General features: G+C 37.3%; 1 protein-coding gene across 11 annotated transcripts in view; it reads left to right on the forward strand.

The window, feature by feature from the left end:
- The window catches only part of SCEL (sciellin), a 113760-nt gene that overhangs the window by 37907 nt on the left and 57100 nt on the right, over positions 1 to 18753 (forward strand). For 10 of the 11 annotated variants that reach the window (XM_039886920.1, XM_039886917.1, XM_039886918.1 and 7 more), the window contains exons 6-9: positions 4038 to 4106; positions 4701 to 4739; positions 5792 to 5872; positions 10343 to 10408. In XM_039886920.1, coding sequence (XP_039742854.1) covers positions 4038 to 4106; positions 4701 to 4739; positions 5792 to 5872; positions 10343 to 10408 — 255 coding nt within the window. The remainder of the gene's footprint in view (positions 1 to 4037; positions 4107 to 4700; positions 4740 to 5791; positions 5873 to 10342; positions 10409 to 18753) is intronic. The other variant, XM_039886927.1, reaches the window with a different exon arrangement.

Here is an 18753-nt window from a genome sequence, read left to right on the forward strand (position 1 = left end):
AAAAAAACAGTTTTTATACAGCGACTTTATGGAGAGATTGTAAATTTTAATAACATAGTTGTTTTGATCCACCCTAGGATAATGACATTAGCTCTTTACTTTAGAAAGGGAAACTATTCTTCCAGCACTGGAGTCACCATGTGGATTATAGAATGAATCCATTATGTTTTACCTGCTTTTAGTTTACTCTTATACAGAGGGAAAAGGCTCATTTCTATAGAGAAAATTGAGAAATGCTGCAAATCAGATTTAAGTTTTATGTTTAGTGAGATACTTAGGAAGCACAAGTAAGGAACAAAGTTAACATTTTTAATTGGATTCTAGGCACAATGGACACCTGAGGCCATTGATAGTTGAGGTCCCTCTCTGTAGCTGAAGGTGTGCTGCTATTCTGTACAGCAATGTCACCTGCTGCATTTTAGGCATACAAGCTGAAACTCATGGTATCTGATAGATTCTATATTCCGATTATGCCAGTGTTAATTAATATAGCAAATGTATATACTTTACTCATTGGTTTTCTAAGTCAGTATCCCTAGTGGAGGACAATCATCACTGGTGTCCCTAAGGAGTTAACTTCTCTCTTGTAATTACTAGCTTTGACAAAGATGAGTTTGTAAAAGTATACGTACAAGAACTCATCTCCACAGCACTGAGTGGCGAGAGGAGTCAAAATACATCTGTCCATTTACCCTGGCTTTGCAGGCTGTCCCATTGCACCATTAACTGAAGGAAGAAACCCTACATCTAGGAATGAATTTGAAAGTGAGATAATTATGCCTCGAGAAAGGTAAAGGTGTGGGCAACCTAGGCCTTTGTAGACTCTGTGTCTGAAAGTTTATATCAGGCCAGTCAAGATAGAGACTTGAAACAATGAACTAGACCAGGCCTCACAGGCAAACTAGTTGTGTTATCCTCAGCTTCAGCTGCAAATTAGAATCATGAGAGCGCTTTTAAACTTTACTGATAATTCGTTCCCACTGCCTCTCACTCCCCAAATTCTGATTTAATTAGTCTAAGATGAGACCCAGGCATTTTTTAAAGCTTATAAAGTGATTCTAATGTGCAGCCAAAATTCAGAACCACCAATCTAGTCCAAAACCTTCATTTTATACACCAGAAGATGAAGCCAGAAATTACCTGCTTTACTGACAAAGAGGTTTAGTGGCATGTTTGGAAAAATATCCTGGTCAGCTCATTCCCCAGGCAGTTCTGTCTCCCAACAGTAAGCTATATCTCTTAAAGTGTGGAAACAGATGTAAGGGAGAGGACACAGGGTCAGTAAAGAAAGGAAATTCCTGTTAGCAGGAGTTGGACTCCATAATGCAGGCCACTCCAAATGCAAGGCGTGAAATACTCTTCGGAGGAAGATGATCAAATATATTTGATATGTACATTATGTGCATTTCAATAATAATGCATTTATTGTAAATGAGTGTGAGAAAAGTACTGAGTTTACATTTGAAGAGGTCCCTTTAAAAATATACATATGTATGTAAAAATATGACTTGTTCTAAAGAAACAAGTAAATAGTGTATGTAGCGTGTTATATGACCCCAATCTTGAAGGTGGTTTAGATTGTTTTGTAAAATCTAGTTTAGGGAGACCTCTAGCGTTCTATCGTGGAAGCGTAACTCTCCCTTCGATTCTTTTGATAATACTGCCAATTACATTGTTTGGGTATTTCCTGTCTCCAAGTCTGATTCCTATTAAAACTACCTATTTCATATCACAAGTTGGCAGAAACTTAATTTCCAAGAGAAGCGCAAAGCTAATCTCTGTAAGTAATAAGAAATTGACATATCTATTGGAATAGTGTTTTAGGGTTCTCTCCATTATTATTCATAGACTGATACCTCTAGAGGAAGAGATAGTGGAAGTGAAAAATAATAACTGAAGGAAGACGACATGTTGACGTAATATATATGAGTGTTAAAACAATCACACTACAGAATCAGGGGCCCGTCTAGAAAGACTGGGAATAGATTACATCCTAATTGCTTGGCCAAATCTCACCTTCTCTGAGATTTCATTTCTTCATGTATAAAATGAAAATAATTATGTCTACCTTGTAAAGATGTTGTGAAGAGTAGAGGAAAATGTACAAAACAAGCAGCAAAGTGTAGTGGGTAGCTATTTTTTATTATCACATGCAGTATTTCCCACATAGACTTCACTGTAGAATTTTGATTAAATTCATTTAATTTTAACAACAGAACTCACCTGTATTTTAATTTTGAGAATGTTTGATATTAAGGTTCTGTTTCCTTTAGACTGATTGTTGCTTTTGGTGTACCAGAGTAGCATTTTCCCAAGATCATTTTTATTTATTATGAAGTTCTCATAGACAGCTATTAAGTCTGCGTAGAGTTTCCAAGGAATATTTAAGATTTAAGATTACCTGGCATCTTACTTACAGTTTTCACAATGGTTTACTACAGAGCTCTTTAAATATAAACATCTTGGAGGCTCAGTAGCAGTGCAGGGGATATATTTGTAGTCTTTGTCTTGATGATCGATCGCCTTATATATGAGTTTTTCATACATGGATTCTAGGATTCTGTACAAGCTGATCTCTGTATAGTGAGCAGTCTGTTGACAGTATGGAACTCCGAGGGATGCCAGCCTTCTGTTTTCGCATTTAAGATCTGTTAGTTAATGACATTATTTACCATAAACAGAAACTGTGTTTGGGGTTGACTCATAAATTTTAATGTATTAGAGTTATTCACTGAATTGAAATTATTTTAAACTTATGACAATTGTCATATTTTTTTCAACATGAATTTTTTTTTAGAGTGAGGCAAAGTTAGTGTCCATCTCCCCAGGAATGGTTTATATAAAGACCTGTACTAAAGTTGATGGTAAAAATAAAGTTAAAAAAAAATTATAGTAGACCTGTAGTGTGGGATCAACAGAAGAGTCTTGCTGGACTTTTGTTTTCCTGAGCCTAATTTTGCTACATCCTAGTTTTGTACAAGCCTGCAGAATGCTCCTAAAAACAGCCCCACATCTCAGGAAGAACCTTCCTATCTGTGTGAGGAAGGGAAGAGAAGGAACAAGGGCTGCATGCATGAGATCCTGCCATGGGCATGGAGATGACAGGATTCCCAATTTGTCTTTCCTGACCTAAGGGACAGACAAACAACTTTTTGCAGAACTTCCCTCCTTGGGGAGACCTGGGATTAGAGAATTCAACCCTTTGATGGCCAGTAGACCCTATTACGTGTTAGTCAAACTAAATTAATTTGCCAGGGTAGAGTAACTCTTTAAACAAGTTCCTTTTCTTGCCCCCAAATCACTGTGGTTTAGTACAATAGATTACTGCTTGCTCTCATCAGACTCCAGTATGATTAGCTGGAAGAGTAGAGGGATAGCTCTGATCCATGAAGTGACTCAGGGACTTAAATTCTTTCCATGTTTTAATGGTGCCATCTTTAAACCGTGGGCACAAAAGCCACAGTGGAAGGGGAAGAAAGAGCATTGAGGATCACACAAGGTGAATTAAGATGGGTCTGGAAGTGGCAAACAACATTTCTGTCGCATTCTTTAGTTTAGAGTTCAATCACATGGTCTCAACTTAATTGTAATAAAGATTGAGAAACGTAGTCTCCCTGTATGCTCAGAAGGAAAATAAAATGAATTTGGCAAACATATAGTATTGTCTATGCCACAAAACATTAAAAAACTTATATCTTCCATTGATATATTTTTGCCAACATAGAAACTACTGTCATTGGCTATATATGTTATTAAATAATAATGAATATAAAATAGTTAATGTTAAATGCTCAATGAGTCAGAAAGTCTAGGTGAAAAGCATAAACTTTAAAAATTCTAAATTCTATCAAAAGAGCCTCATAGATTTTTTCACAAGTAGATTTTTTATTGTAAAATTTTCTAAAATGTTATACTTGGAAAAATTTACTTTTACTAGAGAAAAGTTATATTTTGAAGTTATTCTAACATAAAAGAGATTTAAAAAGAGTTTAATAATATATTGTTTATGCAGACTTTTGTCTTGTTTCTTTATAAAGGATCTCATACAGACACGATGCTGCTAAAACACATAAGGCCAATACCTTGGATAACCAAATAACCAATAGGTACCAATATTTACTAACTTCGGGAAAGGCTCAAGTACAATATTTTTCTAAGCATTATTTATTTACTTATAATTTTTAAATTCTACTTAATATCTTTCTGTAAATTCTTACCCTCTATTTTTTAATACAAAAATCTGGAATGAAATTTTTTACTTCTGTTCATGGTTAGAGAAAAATAAAATCTCATTGTCTGGCTTAAAAATAAACAGCTTATTGCTTCAAAAGCCATCGTTCTTACCACATTTATGTTTCTGTTTAAGTTATCCTGATGGAAAGATTATGGAATACATGTAAATGTTAATTTTTTAAAATTTTTATTGCTAAAGAAAATTACTGTACTCAAATAAAATCATTGGGCTTAAAAGATCTGAATTTTCTGAAAACAAAATTTCTTTGCAATCTAGTAAAAGACATAAAAAGATTGTGAAATTGCCTTACCAAATTTATTCAAATACTGATGCTTTCTCTTTCTTTCTCTCAAATAATGTCTAACCCTTAATAATAATAATTCTAAATTCTTGGGCAATAGCAAATAGATGCAAGTATTAATTCTTCATTGCTGCTCAAATTTTTGCCTTTTCTTTTTCGTACCAGATACATGTCTCCGGTGAGATTACCAGAAGCAACCAAAATGTATGTACTTTTCTAATTGAAGTTACATTTTAAGAAAAAAAGTGTATTTCTTTGTATATATTCAAAGAAAACCAGGGTTTACTGCCCTTAGGCCAAAGTTTCATTGTAATATAGCCACACTCCTATCACTTAGGCAGAGTTAAGTAGTAGAAAGACTGAAATGGTCCACAAAGCTTCAAATATTTACTGTGTGGACATTAACAGCAAAGTTTGCCAATCTCTGTTCTAACCAAACACCAAAGCTCAACTCATTTTTTTTTTAAATCGATGTTTGTAATATTTTTTCCACAGAACCTTTCCATTTTTTCTTACTCCTATGCAAGTGACTCTTTCCCCTCCTACATTTCATAAGCCTCCCAAAACACCCATCACACTTGCAACTCAACTGAGTCATGAAATCATGAGTTTGCTAACAATCTCTTTAGGTGGAATATATTTTCCCTGGAATGGACTACTGGCAGTTATAAACTAACCAAACTAGGTAGATTTTTGAAAATGTAACTGCTTTTTAAATTTGTATTGATAAAAAAGTAATTTTCACACTGGACTGCACCTCTCAGTAGCTGAAACAGGCCTGGATCATTTGCATTCTTTTGAGTGTCTGCAGATACTGATAACTACTAAAGAGGGATTAAAAATCATGTGGTTTTTAAAATACTCTCTTAAACTAGCTAATGCTTTTAATGCAGAAAAACATTGCTATATAATTCTGTTAATCACAATATGACTACGAGGTTAAAATACACATATATAAATTATATATATGTATCCATAGCACACCTGAATTGATTGGTCTAGATTTCAGACACACAGTGTTATATGATGAATGATTTCTTAATTCAGTTCCCTCAGTTTTAGTTACTTATATGAGAGCCTGTCAATTTATTAAATGGATAAACTCAGGAGGAGCTTTTTTGTTGTTCTAACTTCATGTAAAATATTTTGTGGTAGATGGAGAGTAGGTGGGAATGTGAGTAGATTATCAGACCTTTAAAGGTGGGAATAAAAAAGTTTCAGGAACGTGATGACTTGTTTTTCTTGTGATTAAACAGGCAACCTGGAGGTTTTTTCAGTGCAAATGCCACCAGAACACCAGCTTCCACCCCTGCTACAACTCCTGTAAAGAAAAAGAGGTACGACCTATAAAGAAAAAGATGGACTGGTTGTATCTGCCTCTTGCCCATATTCTGTCAAGGATTATCTTTATTAATTTCAGAACCAAATCATTTCTGAACCCCTAGTCAGCATTTGGGGGTTGCTCTGCCTTTTCTCTTTATTCCCTGTTCCCCTTCCCAGGGATTCAGAACCTAGTGGATTCTGTTGTCCTCAAACTTCTGTCTTTACACACAAATCTCCTTTTCAAATATGCAGTCTTTTCTTCAGTTTCCCTAGGGTCTTAAATATCTTAAAAATGTTTTTGATGAGAGAGCCCAGATATTAACAGATGAGCTACTTCAGGTCACACATGTTGATAGAGTCCAACTATAGGAATGCCTTACCCTGAAATAATGACTGTGGTATGGTCATATGTCACCATGTTCCTGAAACCAGCCTGCAATGTGGCTACCTCCTCTGCTCCATGGAGTGGGCTGACCCAACTTCCAAGTATGGAGTCAAATGCTCTATCCCAAGACATTGATCTCTGTTTGTGTGATTATGGCCTTTTCCTCTGACTTCTCTCTCCTATGTGGCCTCCCACATTCTGCCTGTTCTGAGTTCTGTTTATCAGGAGACATAGCTAGACCTGTGGTGGCAGAACATTCTTCATGAGACAGATGGTGATGGTGCATGTTGAAGAGAACACAGTGCTAGTGAATCATGATGCTAATGGAAAACAAGCATTTGTGAACCTCTGTGCTTTTAGCATTTTCTTATTTCTTTGCCTGTACCTAGGACTGTGCCTGCTATAGGGTAGGTGTTCAGTGTTTGTCAGTGGATTGGCTGACTGCCATAGTATTCCTAGAAAGAAAAGGCTGACTCTATTTTTCCTGTAGTTAGAATTCTATTTGTATCTGTACAGTCTCAGGAAATATGATAACCTTTCTCTTAGACCCAATTTTACATCCCCCTGACACTTCCTTTATTAGAAACAGATTCCTAATATAGGAAGGGAAATTTAACTTTAGTTAGTTCAATATCATACCCAGTGCAAGAATCTTTCCCTGACAATCGAGGCATGGTTCAAGACCATGTGACTGGTCTTCAAGCCAGCAATGTGACTCACTTCTGTGACATACCTTTGACTAGCTCTCATTGGTAGTACCTACTGCTTACATTGAGGTGGAATATGCTTTGATTTACTTCTATCTCATCTTAGTTCAGTCCTGTGGTGCCTCAGAGAATATATTTTCTTCAAGAATTTTGTTTTATTTTGTTTTTAATACTTCCTTTTTAATGACACCAGAAATACTCAGAGAACAGGTTTTCTCTTAGGATTAGGACTCGTCTGCTTCCAGACCAAAGGACTTTGTAAAGGAACCAAAGAAAGAGGGACAAAATTCACTAGTCCTGAAATATCTGAAGGTTCATATTTCAGTACTGGCGGCTGACCTAGGCTCAGTTCACTGCTCCTTTTCACGATGTGCTACACACTTGTCAAATTCCCACTTGCTTCTTAGGACCAAATATGGCCTCTGAGTTCAGATTGCTAAGGACAAGCTGAGCTGATATAACCATACATTCCTTTTCTAAAACATTATCCGCTTTTGCTTTTTGACTGTAAATACCAGCAAGGCTTCAACCTCTCCGCTCTAAACAATACTTTTTGCTACAACTTTGAAGCCATCTTTTTTCTACGATGGGAAATCAATTATTTTATTCAGTCACTTTTGCTGCCTAGGTCAGAAGTCTTGATGAAATGGAATATTATTCTACTGTTCAGCACATTTTCTTATCAGTCACTTGGCTTCATTTTTCTGCTAATAATGATGGGTATTTAAAATGCTCATGACTATCGGATAATAAAAGAAAACTCTCAATTGTTCTAAGTCTAAGTCTTTTACTTTCTGTTCTTTTTTCCTTTTTTTCTTTTTCTTTCTTTTTTAATTTTTTTTAATTTTTTTTTTTTTACTTTGACCTCATGATATCCACTAAAGAGTGTTTTGAAGAGGGTAAAGGAAACAGATGGACTTTGACAGGAAGCACAGATATGTCTCTTGCAGACTCTTCAGTGACCCCGTACTGAATACTTTTAATATACATGTATGCTTTTTGAGCTCTCACTGTGATTTTTTTATACTTTCAACTTGTTTTTGCAGCAGAATTAATTAATTAATTAATTAATTTATTTATTTATTACAGTTGACAGGCAATGTATATTAGTTTCAGGTGTACAATATAGTGATTAGACATGGTGTACAATATAGTGATTAACCACGTTGTTTACAAAGTGAACAACATGGTTAAATCTAGTACCCATCTGGCACTATACATAGTTATTACAATGTTATTGATTATGTTCTCTGTGCTGTACTTTACAACCCTATGATTAATTTTATAACTAGAATTTTGTACTTCTTAATCTCCTTCTCCTTTTTCACCCATCTTCCCAACCCCTCCCATCTAGCAACCAACAGTTTATTCTCTATATCAAGTTTGTTTCTGTGTTATTTTGTTTGTTCCTTTATCTTATTTTTTAGATTCCACCCATAAGTTAAATCATTTCACTAAGCATAATGCCCTCTAGGTCCACCCATGTTGTTGCAGATGGCAAGATTTCATTATTTTTTATGGCTGAGTAATATTTCATTGTATACATGTGCCACATCTTTATCCATTTGTCTATTAATGGACACCTAGGTTGCTTTCATATCTTGACTATTATAAATAATGCTGCAATGAACATAGGGGTGTATATATCTTTTTGAATTAGTGTTTTCAGTTTCTTCAGATAAATACCCAGACATGGTATGCGGAGTCATATGGTAGTCTATTTTTAGATTTTTGAAGAATCTCTATGTTGTCTTTCTTAGTGGTTCCATCATTTTACATTTCCACCAACAGTGCGCAGGGGAGCCTCTTGGGAGGGCTCTGGTGCTGGCAGAGGCCAGCCACCATCTGTGCTGGTCTTGGGGCTGCTCGGTAGGAGTTGCAGTGCTAGCCAAGGATGGCCATCACTTATGTTTGGGGGAGACTGCTGCATGAACAGAGGCTGGCTGTTGCTTGCGTAGAGGGTCTGGGTAGGCAAGCGGGGAGGGTGGGACAAGGCCTCGAGGAACCATTGAGATGGGGCAAACTGTTAGCCAGGCTAATAGAGCGTGACAGATTTTGCACCATCCTGCACAGGGCCAGGTGGGAGGAGGGCTCAATAAAGGAACAATGGCACCTACAAGCATTCTGTTCCTTGAGAGTTTTTAACAATCCCTGCCTTTGCCCCATAGTTAGTCAGTTTAATTCTTCTCCTGTCATACCCAGGCACTTCTTAAACTGCTGCCTCTGGTGCTGGAACTTGGAGCGAGGGAGCGTGACCCTCTAAGGCTAACGTCTCAGTCTCCCACAGACCATTTTTCTCTCAGATACACTCCCTGTCAGATGTCGTGGGGACTTCTTTCTCAGCACAGTTACCCCAGGCTGAGGGATCTGGTATGGGGCTCAGACCCCTCACTCCTCAGGGGGACACTCCAAAGCTGAGCTATCCCTTTCATTTATTGATTACCCCACTGTGGGTGTGGGACCTGCCTGGACCTTGTCTCTGTCCCTCTTACCTGTCTTGACATGGCTTCTTCTTTATGTCCTTAGTTACAGGAATTCTGTTTAGTGAGTCTTTAGGTGGTTCTCACTGATGATAGTTTTATAATTTAGTTATAATTTTATGTGTTTGTGGGAGGAGCTGAGCTCAGAGTTCACCTACTCTGCCATCTTAATTGGACCTCCTGCTTCAAGAATTTAAAGCCAGCTCTTCTGTCCTCTGTCCTCCCTTATCCTGTTTCTTGTCTAGGCTATGTCACTCTCCTCTGAACATCTTGAGTTTTGGTACATATTTTAGTCTTTTTGATAGAGCCCTTAGTTATCTCTACCAATTACAGTTATGCCCTAGTAGTATGAAGACATCTTTCTAACTGGATATATATGTATTTGTATGTAAGTATATACATTATACATAAAATTGAAGTTAGCATTGCTGTGGTGTTCATTTATGTTTTAATTATTCTTACTTGTCAGAGTTCTATCATACAGTTTTTTAAAGCCATATTTGAGTAGAACATAAGATTATTGTTATTTCTATGATGAAATATTTCAGATATGCAGAAAAATAGACAGAAAAGAAGATTTTTTATGGTAAACACCCATGAACCTATTACCTATATTTAACAAATGTTATTATTTTCTAGATTTCCTTCAGATTTATTTTTAAAGAAATGTCCACAATGTTTAATGTTAAAGGAATTGGGAAAAGGAGCTTCCTGGGAGAGCAGATGGCCAGGAATATAGGACAGTTACTTTCTACTGCATTTATGAAATTGCTTTCATTTTATTTCCAAGGCCTTATAGAAAAGTCATCTCGTTGCCTTTTTTATTGTCAATTTTCAGCTTTTCCTGTAGACATGTGGGTGGGATCAGGCCTTTCAAACACCGTGTTTGTAACTGATGTCATTTTTTGGCAGACAGTCCTGGTTTCCGCCACCACCTCCAGGTTATAATGCCACTCCAAGCACAGGAGCAAACAGAAGGTAAGACAAAGGTGTCAGATGTAATTGCTACGTTATTTGATGGACAAATGTGTTAGATATTGACAACATGTAATTGTGGATGCTTTGGAATAAATTGGAGGCATTTTTCGTGAACTCTGAGTGCCGACTAGACTCAAACAGTACCCAGTGGAAGTGAGGTCAAGGTGCAAGTGCCCAGTAGGAAATCTGACAAGCTGCAAGGGGGAAGAAGGTTGCTGTATTAGTTTGCTAAGGGCTGCTGTAACAAAGTTCCACACCCTGGGTGACTTAACAAAAATTTATTGTCTCATAGTTCCAGAGGCTAGAAATCTAATATCAAAGTATCAGCATGGTTGGGTCCTTCTAAGGGCTGTGAGAGAGAATTGGTTGCATGCTCTCCCCCAGCTGCTGGTAGTTTCCTGGCAACCTTTGGCATTCCCTAGTTTGTAGAAGCATCATCCTGATCTCTGCCTTCATCTTCAGTTTGTGTTCTCCCTGTGTGCATGTCTGTGTCCAAGTTTCCCTTTCTTATAAGGACATCAGTCATATCAGTTACAGGGGCCCATCCTACTCCAGTATGACATTATCCAAACTTAACTAATTATATTTGCAATGACCCTATTTCCAAAAGGAAGTCACATTCTGAAGCACTGTGGGTTAGGGTTTCAACATATGAATATTGGGGTTCACAATTTAACCCATAGGAGTGGCAGAGCAGAGAATGGAGTTGGGCACCAGGCAGGGCTCCAATGTGGGCTCCTGGTGCACAGCAGCTTCCAGGCTGCGATGAATCCAGATGACCAAACGGGGCTCTGTGTGGCACGTTCTTTGTAAACTTTAAGTGATAGGTGTTTTCTATTTTTATTTTTTGTTTGTTGAGAACACTAATTAAACTAAAACTATAAACCATGCGGAGGACACCTGGTTCTACAATTTCCATGCTAGGAATGTCAGCAACAATTTTATTTAATAAATATTTAATAAGTGATTACTGTGCCAGATATGGTTCTAGGATCTCAGGACATTACAGTGAACAAAACATGGAGTCTGCCCTCTGGCTTTCAAAACAGCAAACACAGTGTGGAACTCCTGTAATCTATGTCATCACCAACGCATAGAGCAAAATAGATCTCTGACTTGGTTTTGCTCTAGGGCATCCAAAACTGTTTTCATGTCTTCAACCCCTGGAATATCTTCACCAAATATTTCCACGTTTCAATGGGACTTACTTTCTCAATTCAACAATTGGAAAAGAGAGTTATTAAATGATGTGCTTATTTAATATTAGATTGTTTTATTTCCCCAAAGTTTTACCTGCTGTGCAAACTCTTAATGCCTTTCTTATTTTCAAGTACTAGAAACATTTGGAAATGTCTTTTAATATAATTTAGGTTGGATCTATAAGGACACAAATAAACTTTAGTCAACCAATAGACACAAAGGACTTAATTTGCTTTTTCATGCCTGTTGTTACATCTATGTGTGTGTGTGTTTTATTATATGTATTATGTATTATATATATAATTATCGAACATACTAAACAATTGCAACTTGGAATTACATCCACCTTCTGTTAAAATGTTTTCTTCTTAAACTTGCTCATCCAATATGGATTATATTTCCAGTTTAAAACCTTCTTTCCTCTCAGGCTGTCTTTAGCTATTTCTCTATGAATGATATCTTTCATAGAGCTACCTAAGTGATGAAAATTTTAACTAGGAGTTTTACCAGTTACAATTGTTTCTGGAGTATTGTAAGATCCAACCAATTTTGTCTTGGTAGACAATAACTAGTACTTAGAAATATGTATTACTTATTTCCAAAATAACTTTTTATTTTTGTCTTCTATTCAGTATTCCAATATTAATGCAAATTGTCATTATAATGAGCAACTGATTATATAACTGTGTAAAAATATGGAAGGATTATTCATAAGTTAACATCTCATGCTTTCAATGCCCATTGAGCTTGTAGATCTCTGCACAGAGCTGACAGTGCTTGGCTATGTGCCCTTACAATTAATGCATCGCTGGATGTGATTTCCATGGAAGATAAAATGAGTTACAATGCTCCTATTTCTGATTCTTGGCTCAGATCCACTACACCAGAACCAAGGAAGAGAGAAGATGATCGGACTAGGTTGATCAATTTAGATATCCATTCCCTTTTTAGAGTCACAGATGATTAATGTAATGGCTAAACTGAAAGACTTCTATCTGAGGATCAGGGCTAATGTCATGCCAAGCTTTCAGGGGAAAAAGAGAATAATAACGATATAGCAATGCCTTTGATTTTTAAAGTGCTTTTCTTTGGGAGAGCTCAAAGTATAGCTTCTGTTTCTCACCTTTAATGCCAGTGCATTCCCAGGGTTGAGAAATAGCCTTTTTAGTAAAAGCTGAAAAATAGAAGCAATTATTAAACGATGAAAGGAAGCAAAGCCTTTAAAAAGAGATCTTTGTCCCCAGAAGAGCACAAAGAAAATGAAAATAGGTCAAAAACAGATAAAAATATTATTTTTAATGCTAGCTAATAACTCAGTGCTAACCGTATTCCCCATCAGCCTTCACTTGTACACCGGTCTCCCTCTCTTGTCCCCTCCAACCTTCTGCAAAGAATTTTCTCTTAATACTGATACTCTCTCTCTCTCTTTTCTGTTCTTCATTTTGTAATCTTCCATTTTCTCTATCACATAAACTTTCCTGGAGACTTTATTTCTCCCACATCTTCCTGTCTGTGCAGCACATTTGAAAAGACCACCAGAATTCTCAGTCATTATAGGAATGAGTGTTTTTCCTGAACTTTTTAACCCTTGACCTCTCTGTGGCCTTTAAAACCACAGATCACCCCATCCCTCTACTGTTCCTTTCTTGACTTACATAGTACAGAACAATCAAATTTAGTTGTGTTTGGGTTTAAAACTTCTGTTGGTGTTTGGATTAAAATCTATTATAGGCACAATGTAAGCCAACTCATTTTCTGGTTCCTACCACCATTAGTTTGTGAAAACGGCACTCTCCAGATCACTAGTGAACTGGCTGATAAACTTTGTTGACATATCAGTCCCTATGACTGCTTGACCTTCTATAAGGTGCCACTGACTATTCATGCCTTTATGAAATCTCTCTTATTGTCTTCTGAGAAATGCAGCCCCCTTACATACTCTCCTAGATCTACTTTTAGTTTTCTATTTATTCTTTATCGGTCTCTTTTACTACTTCGTCACATTCTACCAAGCCATGAAATGCTGATGTTCCTAAATGCCCACAGTCTTTATCCTCCTCTGAGTCTACGCCCCACCCTTCAACAGCATCGTCCAGGCCCAGGGCTTTAATGGTCACTTGTTTACTCTCGATTCCTCCGTTTATATCCACATCACACCTCTTCTCTCAGTTACCTTTCAATAGCCAACCGCCTACTTGGCACCTTCACTTAAATGTCTCAAATGCACTGCAAACTCAACATGTTCGAAATGAAATTCATAATTCTCCACACTCACCTGGTTCTCTGTCCAAGCCAGTCAACACCCCTGAAAACTTGAAATTATTTTTTATGCCTTTTTTTTTATACCACCAAGAGCAAATCCATTAGTAAATTCTGTTAATTTACCCCCTTGATGCCTCTTAAATCCATATGCCTCTCTCTGTTTCTATCATCTTATCTCTCCTGGACCACAATTATAGCTACCTAGGTATTTTCCCTTCCTTCATCCTGAAACCCACTGGTTGCCAGAGTGATATTTATAAAAAGATAATTGGAACATAGCATTCTCCTAAATAAAAATTAAGACTTTCCGTTAGTCTTAGAATGAAGACCCAAAACCTTGCTGTTGACTGCCAGCACTTATCTGTCTTCCATCCCTCATAGCTCCCCTTTCCTCTCTGCTTCATTTACTTTAATTGTTTTAAATGCACTATGCTGCTACCTTCTACAGACCCTTAGCACATAAGGTAAGGTTATCTCTGCCTGGAATGCTGTCTTCTCCCCTATCTGGGGCACTTAGATTCCTGTGGCCAAGTTTTGATCTGATTTCTCTTTAAAACGTCACTCTGACTTATCTCTGCTCTGTTCTCTCTGCTCTGCGTTAACTCAGGCATAGAAGATGGTGACTTCTTTTTCTTGATTTGTGCAAATACCACTTGCATAAAATTTTAATAAAGATGTAGGATGGCGAGAGTGGTTAGTAATACATTGTAGAAACCCAGACCAAACTATGTGAAATGTCGCATTAGAAATTCCTATTTGTGAATTCTTCAGCTGCCCCTGCCATTCGGTCATTTCTCTTTGGCTGACATTTCTCTGCAAGCATGACCCTTTTGCCATTTTGCTTAGCATTTTCCTTTTTTCTTTCATCTCTCTTTTATTCTTTTTCCTCCCCTTCTTCCCCCAAACCCTAATTCCTATGAATTACTTATGCTGGGTAGTTTAGTTCTGTCTATGCTGTGCAAGGCTATCCTCAGAAAATCTCATACTCATAACTAAACATAATGATATACTCATTCTTTGGGAGACACTTCATGCTACCTTTTAAAATAAAATTATTTTCTCATGTCACAATAATATAAACATCCAGTCACCCACACTTAAAACATCAAACTGTCATTGACCTCTCTATCTCCCTTACTGTCCTTATTCAGTCATCGTAGCGAGTTCGAGGCTGGGCTAATCAAAGAAAAACATGTGACCACCTGGTGGCAGTAGCACACTACAAGCTTTATTTAGATGGTGCTTTGCTGGGTTTGCAGGAGTCACTAACAGCCGGAGAAGGTCCATGGTCAACTTCACAGGGGCTACCACCCAGAAGGAGAGGAGGGCAGGGGAACTCCTGAGAGAGAGAGGGGTTGGAGGAGAAGCTTACTTGCCAGGTGATGCCATTCAGCAGCCTAGTGGGTAGTTCTGGGTCAGAGAATTCCAAAGGGTGGCAGTGGCTTGGGGTCCTTTATAGTGTCAGAAGTTGGATAATGTGGATGCACAAATAACCACACCACAAGATCAACTATGGGATCCTGAGGAAAGCGTCAACCTGTTCTGGGAGCTCTGATGTGGTAAGGAGAGCTTCTCACAGGGGGTTTAGGGAAAAGGTCCTGAAAGAGGTGCAGTGGGGTAGGAAGGAAAAAAATGATGCAGGGCTAGCTTCTCAAGCCCGGAGTGAATTTAAGCATAGTGATGTCACCAATCAGTGTAGGAAGAAATAGGAGCAGAATGGGGAATACACAATTGGTCTTTTGAAGTTGAATGTGCTTTGGTTTGAGCAGACAGAGCCTGGGATACTGGACAGATACATTTGTGTAGGTAATTTCCAAGCAGTGAGAAATGGAGGAGATGCTCAAGTAAAAGCACTTTGCTGGAACCCAGGAATTCAGAGATGTGTAAGGCCCCGTCCCGGTTTCAAGAAACTCAGTCTATCAGGAAGTCGGTTTGAGCCAGGAGAGCTGAACAAGGAACTGACTGAGTGGTTCCTTGGGGGCATGATGTCATGTGGAAAAATGTTATTTAGTATAAGACATTATGGGTAGATATTCATTTATAATTCGTGATAAGCTAAGATACCTTTTCAGAAGATCATGTTTCTGCTTTAAGAGTTAATGCTTTGCAGCTATATAATTTGAGTTCTGACAATGTGCTAGAGATCATGAAATATATACAAAAGAAAGTACAAATGCTATCATTATGGAAAATTATTAGAAGGTCAGAGCCAGTGAAAGTTTATTCCACCCCACTTCTTTCATTTGAAAATTTCAGAAATCTAGACGTAAAACAATTTGTCACCAATCGTTTGTATATGTTTTAAGTTTTCAAGTTCCTAAACTTTTTCTCATCTTCAAATCCTTCAAAGGAGTGATAACATTTGCCAGGCCTGAACCAATAAAATGGATAATAGGTGCTATTCATAAGAAATGTTTAGTTGCATCATAATAAAATATGGAAACATTTCTGGGATGTTGATACTGAAGTTGCTTCTGATTTCAGAATCCACCAGTAAATATTGGTATTCTATTTATGGTAAGTTCAAATGCTCCTGACTATGAATTTAGGTTAAATGTCATATGAAGCTCACTTAAGAAACTCACTAAAGCCAATTTAAGGTAGTTGCTTAACAGACAATATGAATGTTTATGATTGTTACTCACTTTAGTGATTCAGAGTTAACAATGCCAGTAACAACAAAAACACAATGTGTTTTTTTTTTTTTTCTGGAATCGTTTTCAAAGACGGAGAAGAAAATATATAATATCTGATAAAATTAAAATTGTGGAAACACACCTAGGAAAATTACCATATTAAATGCTTGCTATGTACTTTTATAATTTCTCACCCATATTTGTTTCAATCTCGTCTCCTTCAGTGGTTTTCACTTGCAGTTAGCTGGTTGGGAGATTTTGAAAAAAAAAAATCTAATTGAGAAACGAGTTGCCATGGCAATCTTGCACTGTAGTTATATTTTTCTGTCTGTAACTATAAATGGTAAAATGTAACCTTTCTAATTATGCTACAACATTTTTTAACCCTATCGGTACCAAACCCCCTACAAAGTTTGCTTTCATGCAAAAAAAAAAAAAAGATATTTCATTTTTATCTTAACAAATTTTTTTATATTAACTAGACTCTGTTTTATAAAAATTAAGATTCTAAGACACTCAGTAAACTAAGTGCAGTTATTTAAAAAATTTATCTGAATGCCTAGAATGCCCATTCTAAACATTCAAAATAAATAAAACATTATCCTGAATTAAAGTTTATTGTTTTTGAAAGTGTTATTCAAATAGAACCAGGAAAAAGCTAATTCACAATGTGGAAATGAAGTCTGAGCATTTCTCAATGAGCTAGCTGTTTTTTCCTCAGTCCTATGGGGTCAACATAGACAGTCTCTGACCTCCTAACACTAGTTTTAAGTAGCACATTCAAACAACAACAAATGAAAAACATCCCTGCTTCCTCTCAATTCAGATTTTCACTGTCCCTCCCTCCCTCGGAGCCTCTCGTAGTATGATGAAGCAGGGAACCTTCAGGTTCAGAAATAGAGGCAAGGAAGGAGCTGTGAGAATCAGGATAAGTTGGGGTAAGCTCTCTGCAAAAAACATCACCCTCCAAGCCACAACTTCCTCTGTCCCAGCCATAAAAACAAAACTCTCTGATTGAAAAAAAAAAAAATTATTTCACCATTTAGTGGTATTGTCTGAAGGTCTATCAACTAGAGAGTATAAGTCTTGCCTCCTTTGAAAGCATGAAAATTATGACAGACTTAAGGAGCTGTCTTTGCTTATTCAAATCTTAGTGTCAATTATATAAATAAGGTATCTTTCCTGCTAAAACATAAGGATATATCCAAACATGTTATCTAAAAAAAGTCGTAATGAAAGGAAGTGATCTTTGCAGCAGTATATGAAAATGAAGTAATATAAACAGATTTACAGTATAATTTCTATTATCTCTGGCCCTTGGACTATTATCTGCAAGTTTTCACATGTTTCTTGTGAGCATTGTCATTTTATTCCTGAAAGTTATTCTTTACAATTATAGGCACTAATGTGGTGCAATTGGTCCTGTGAAAGTCTTGTGGGATTGAGGCAAAGACAGAAGGGAGAGCTAGGATCAATTTATTGAAGCTTAAACATTGTGTCTCAAAGTAGTATTCAAATAGGATCATTCCACATGAATGTCTCTTGTTTCCTTCTCTTCAAAACGTTCTGGGCCACAGCTTCCTGCTTCATTCTTGCATTTTAATCCCCCTGCTTGGCATCACATCAGCTCCTGGCATGGCATGAATGATTTCTCTCATTGCCCCCTGAGGGCTTGGGTTCTGTCATCTGTGGCTGTCATTGCAAAGATGTAAATGAAAGCTCCTTTGAGGTAAATTGAAGTCAATGTAGCATGCCTGGCCCCCACCCAGTGGGGGTGTAAATGAATCACTCTTGGAAATAAAATATGCTCCTCTGCTTTTCTTGGCCTTCACAACTATACACCCACCTTTTCTTTCCTGGGTGCTCTCCAAACCGTCTTCGAACTGTGTGTCCAAATCTACTTCTCTACCCACCTCTGCCTCCCAGATATACCCAATCGGTATTTCCCTGCCTCTTGGAGGCCTTAGCCATTCCAAACTAGAAAAAACTTAGCTTTTCGTCAATGTGATTCTGGCATAAGCAAAGTTTGGCATCATTCTGTTTCTCTGTTTTGTAATCCTTCTTTTCATCTTGTTATCTCTCTCCTGCCTGTTCTCAGATACCAGTGCCCTGTGCAGATCCTTTATTACCCAGGACCGAACACCTTCTTACCCCTTTCCTCTCCCTCTAGGAGAAAAGCATATAATCAGCTAATCCACACAGATACACTAAATATATTTTCACGTGAGTGATATCAAATTATCCCCA

The sequence above is a fragment of the Pteropus medius genome, unplaced genomic scaffold (assembly GCF_902729225.1).
Source record: "Pteropus medius unplaced genomic scaffold, Ma_sr-lr_union100, whole genome shotgun sequence".
In the NCBI taxonomy this organism is placed as follows: domain Eukaryota; kingdom Metazoa; phylum Chordata; class Mammalia; order Chiroptera; family Pteropodidae; genus Pteropus; species Pteropus medius.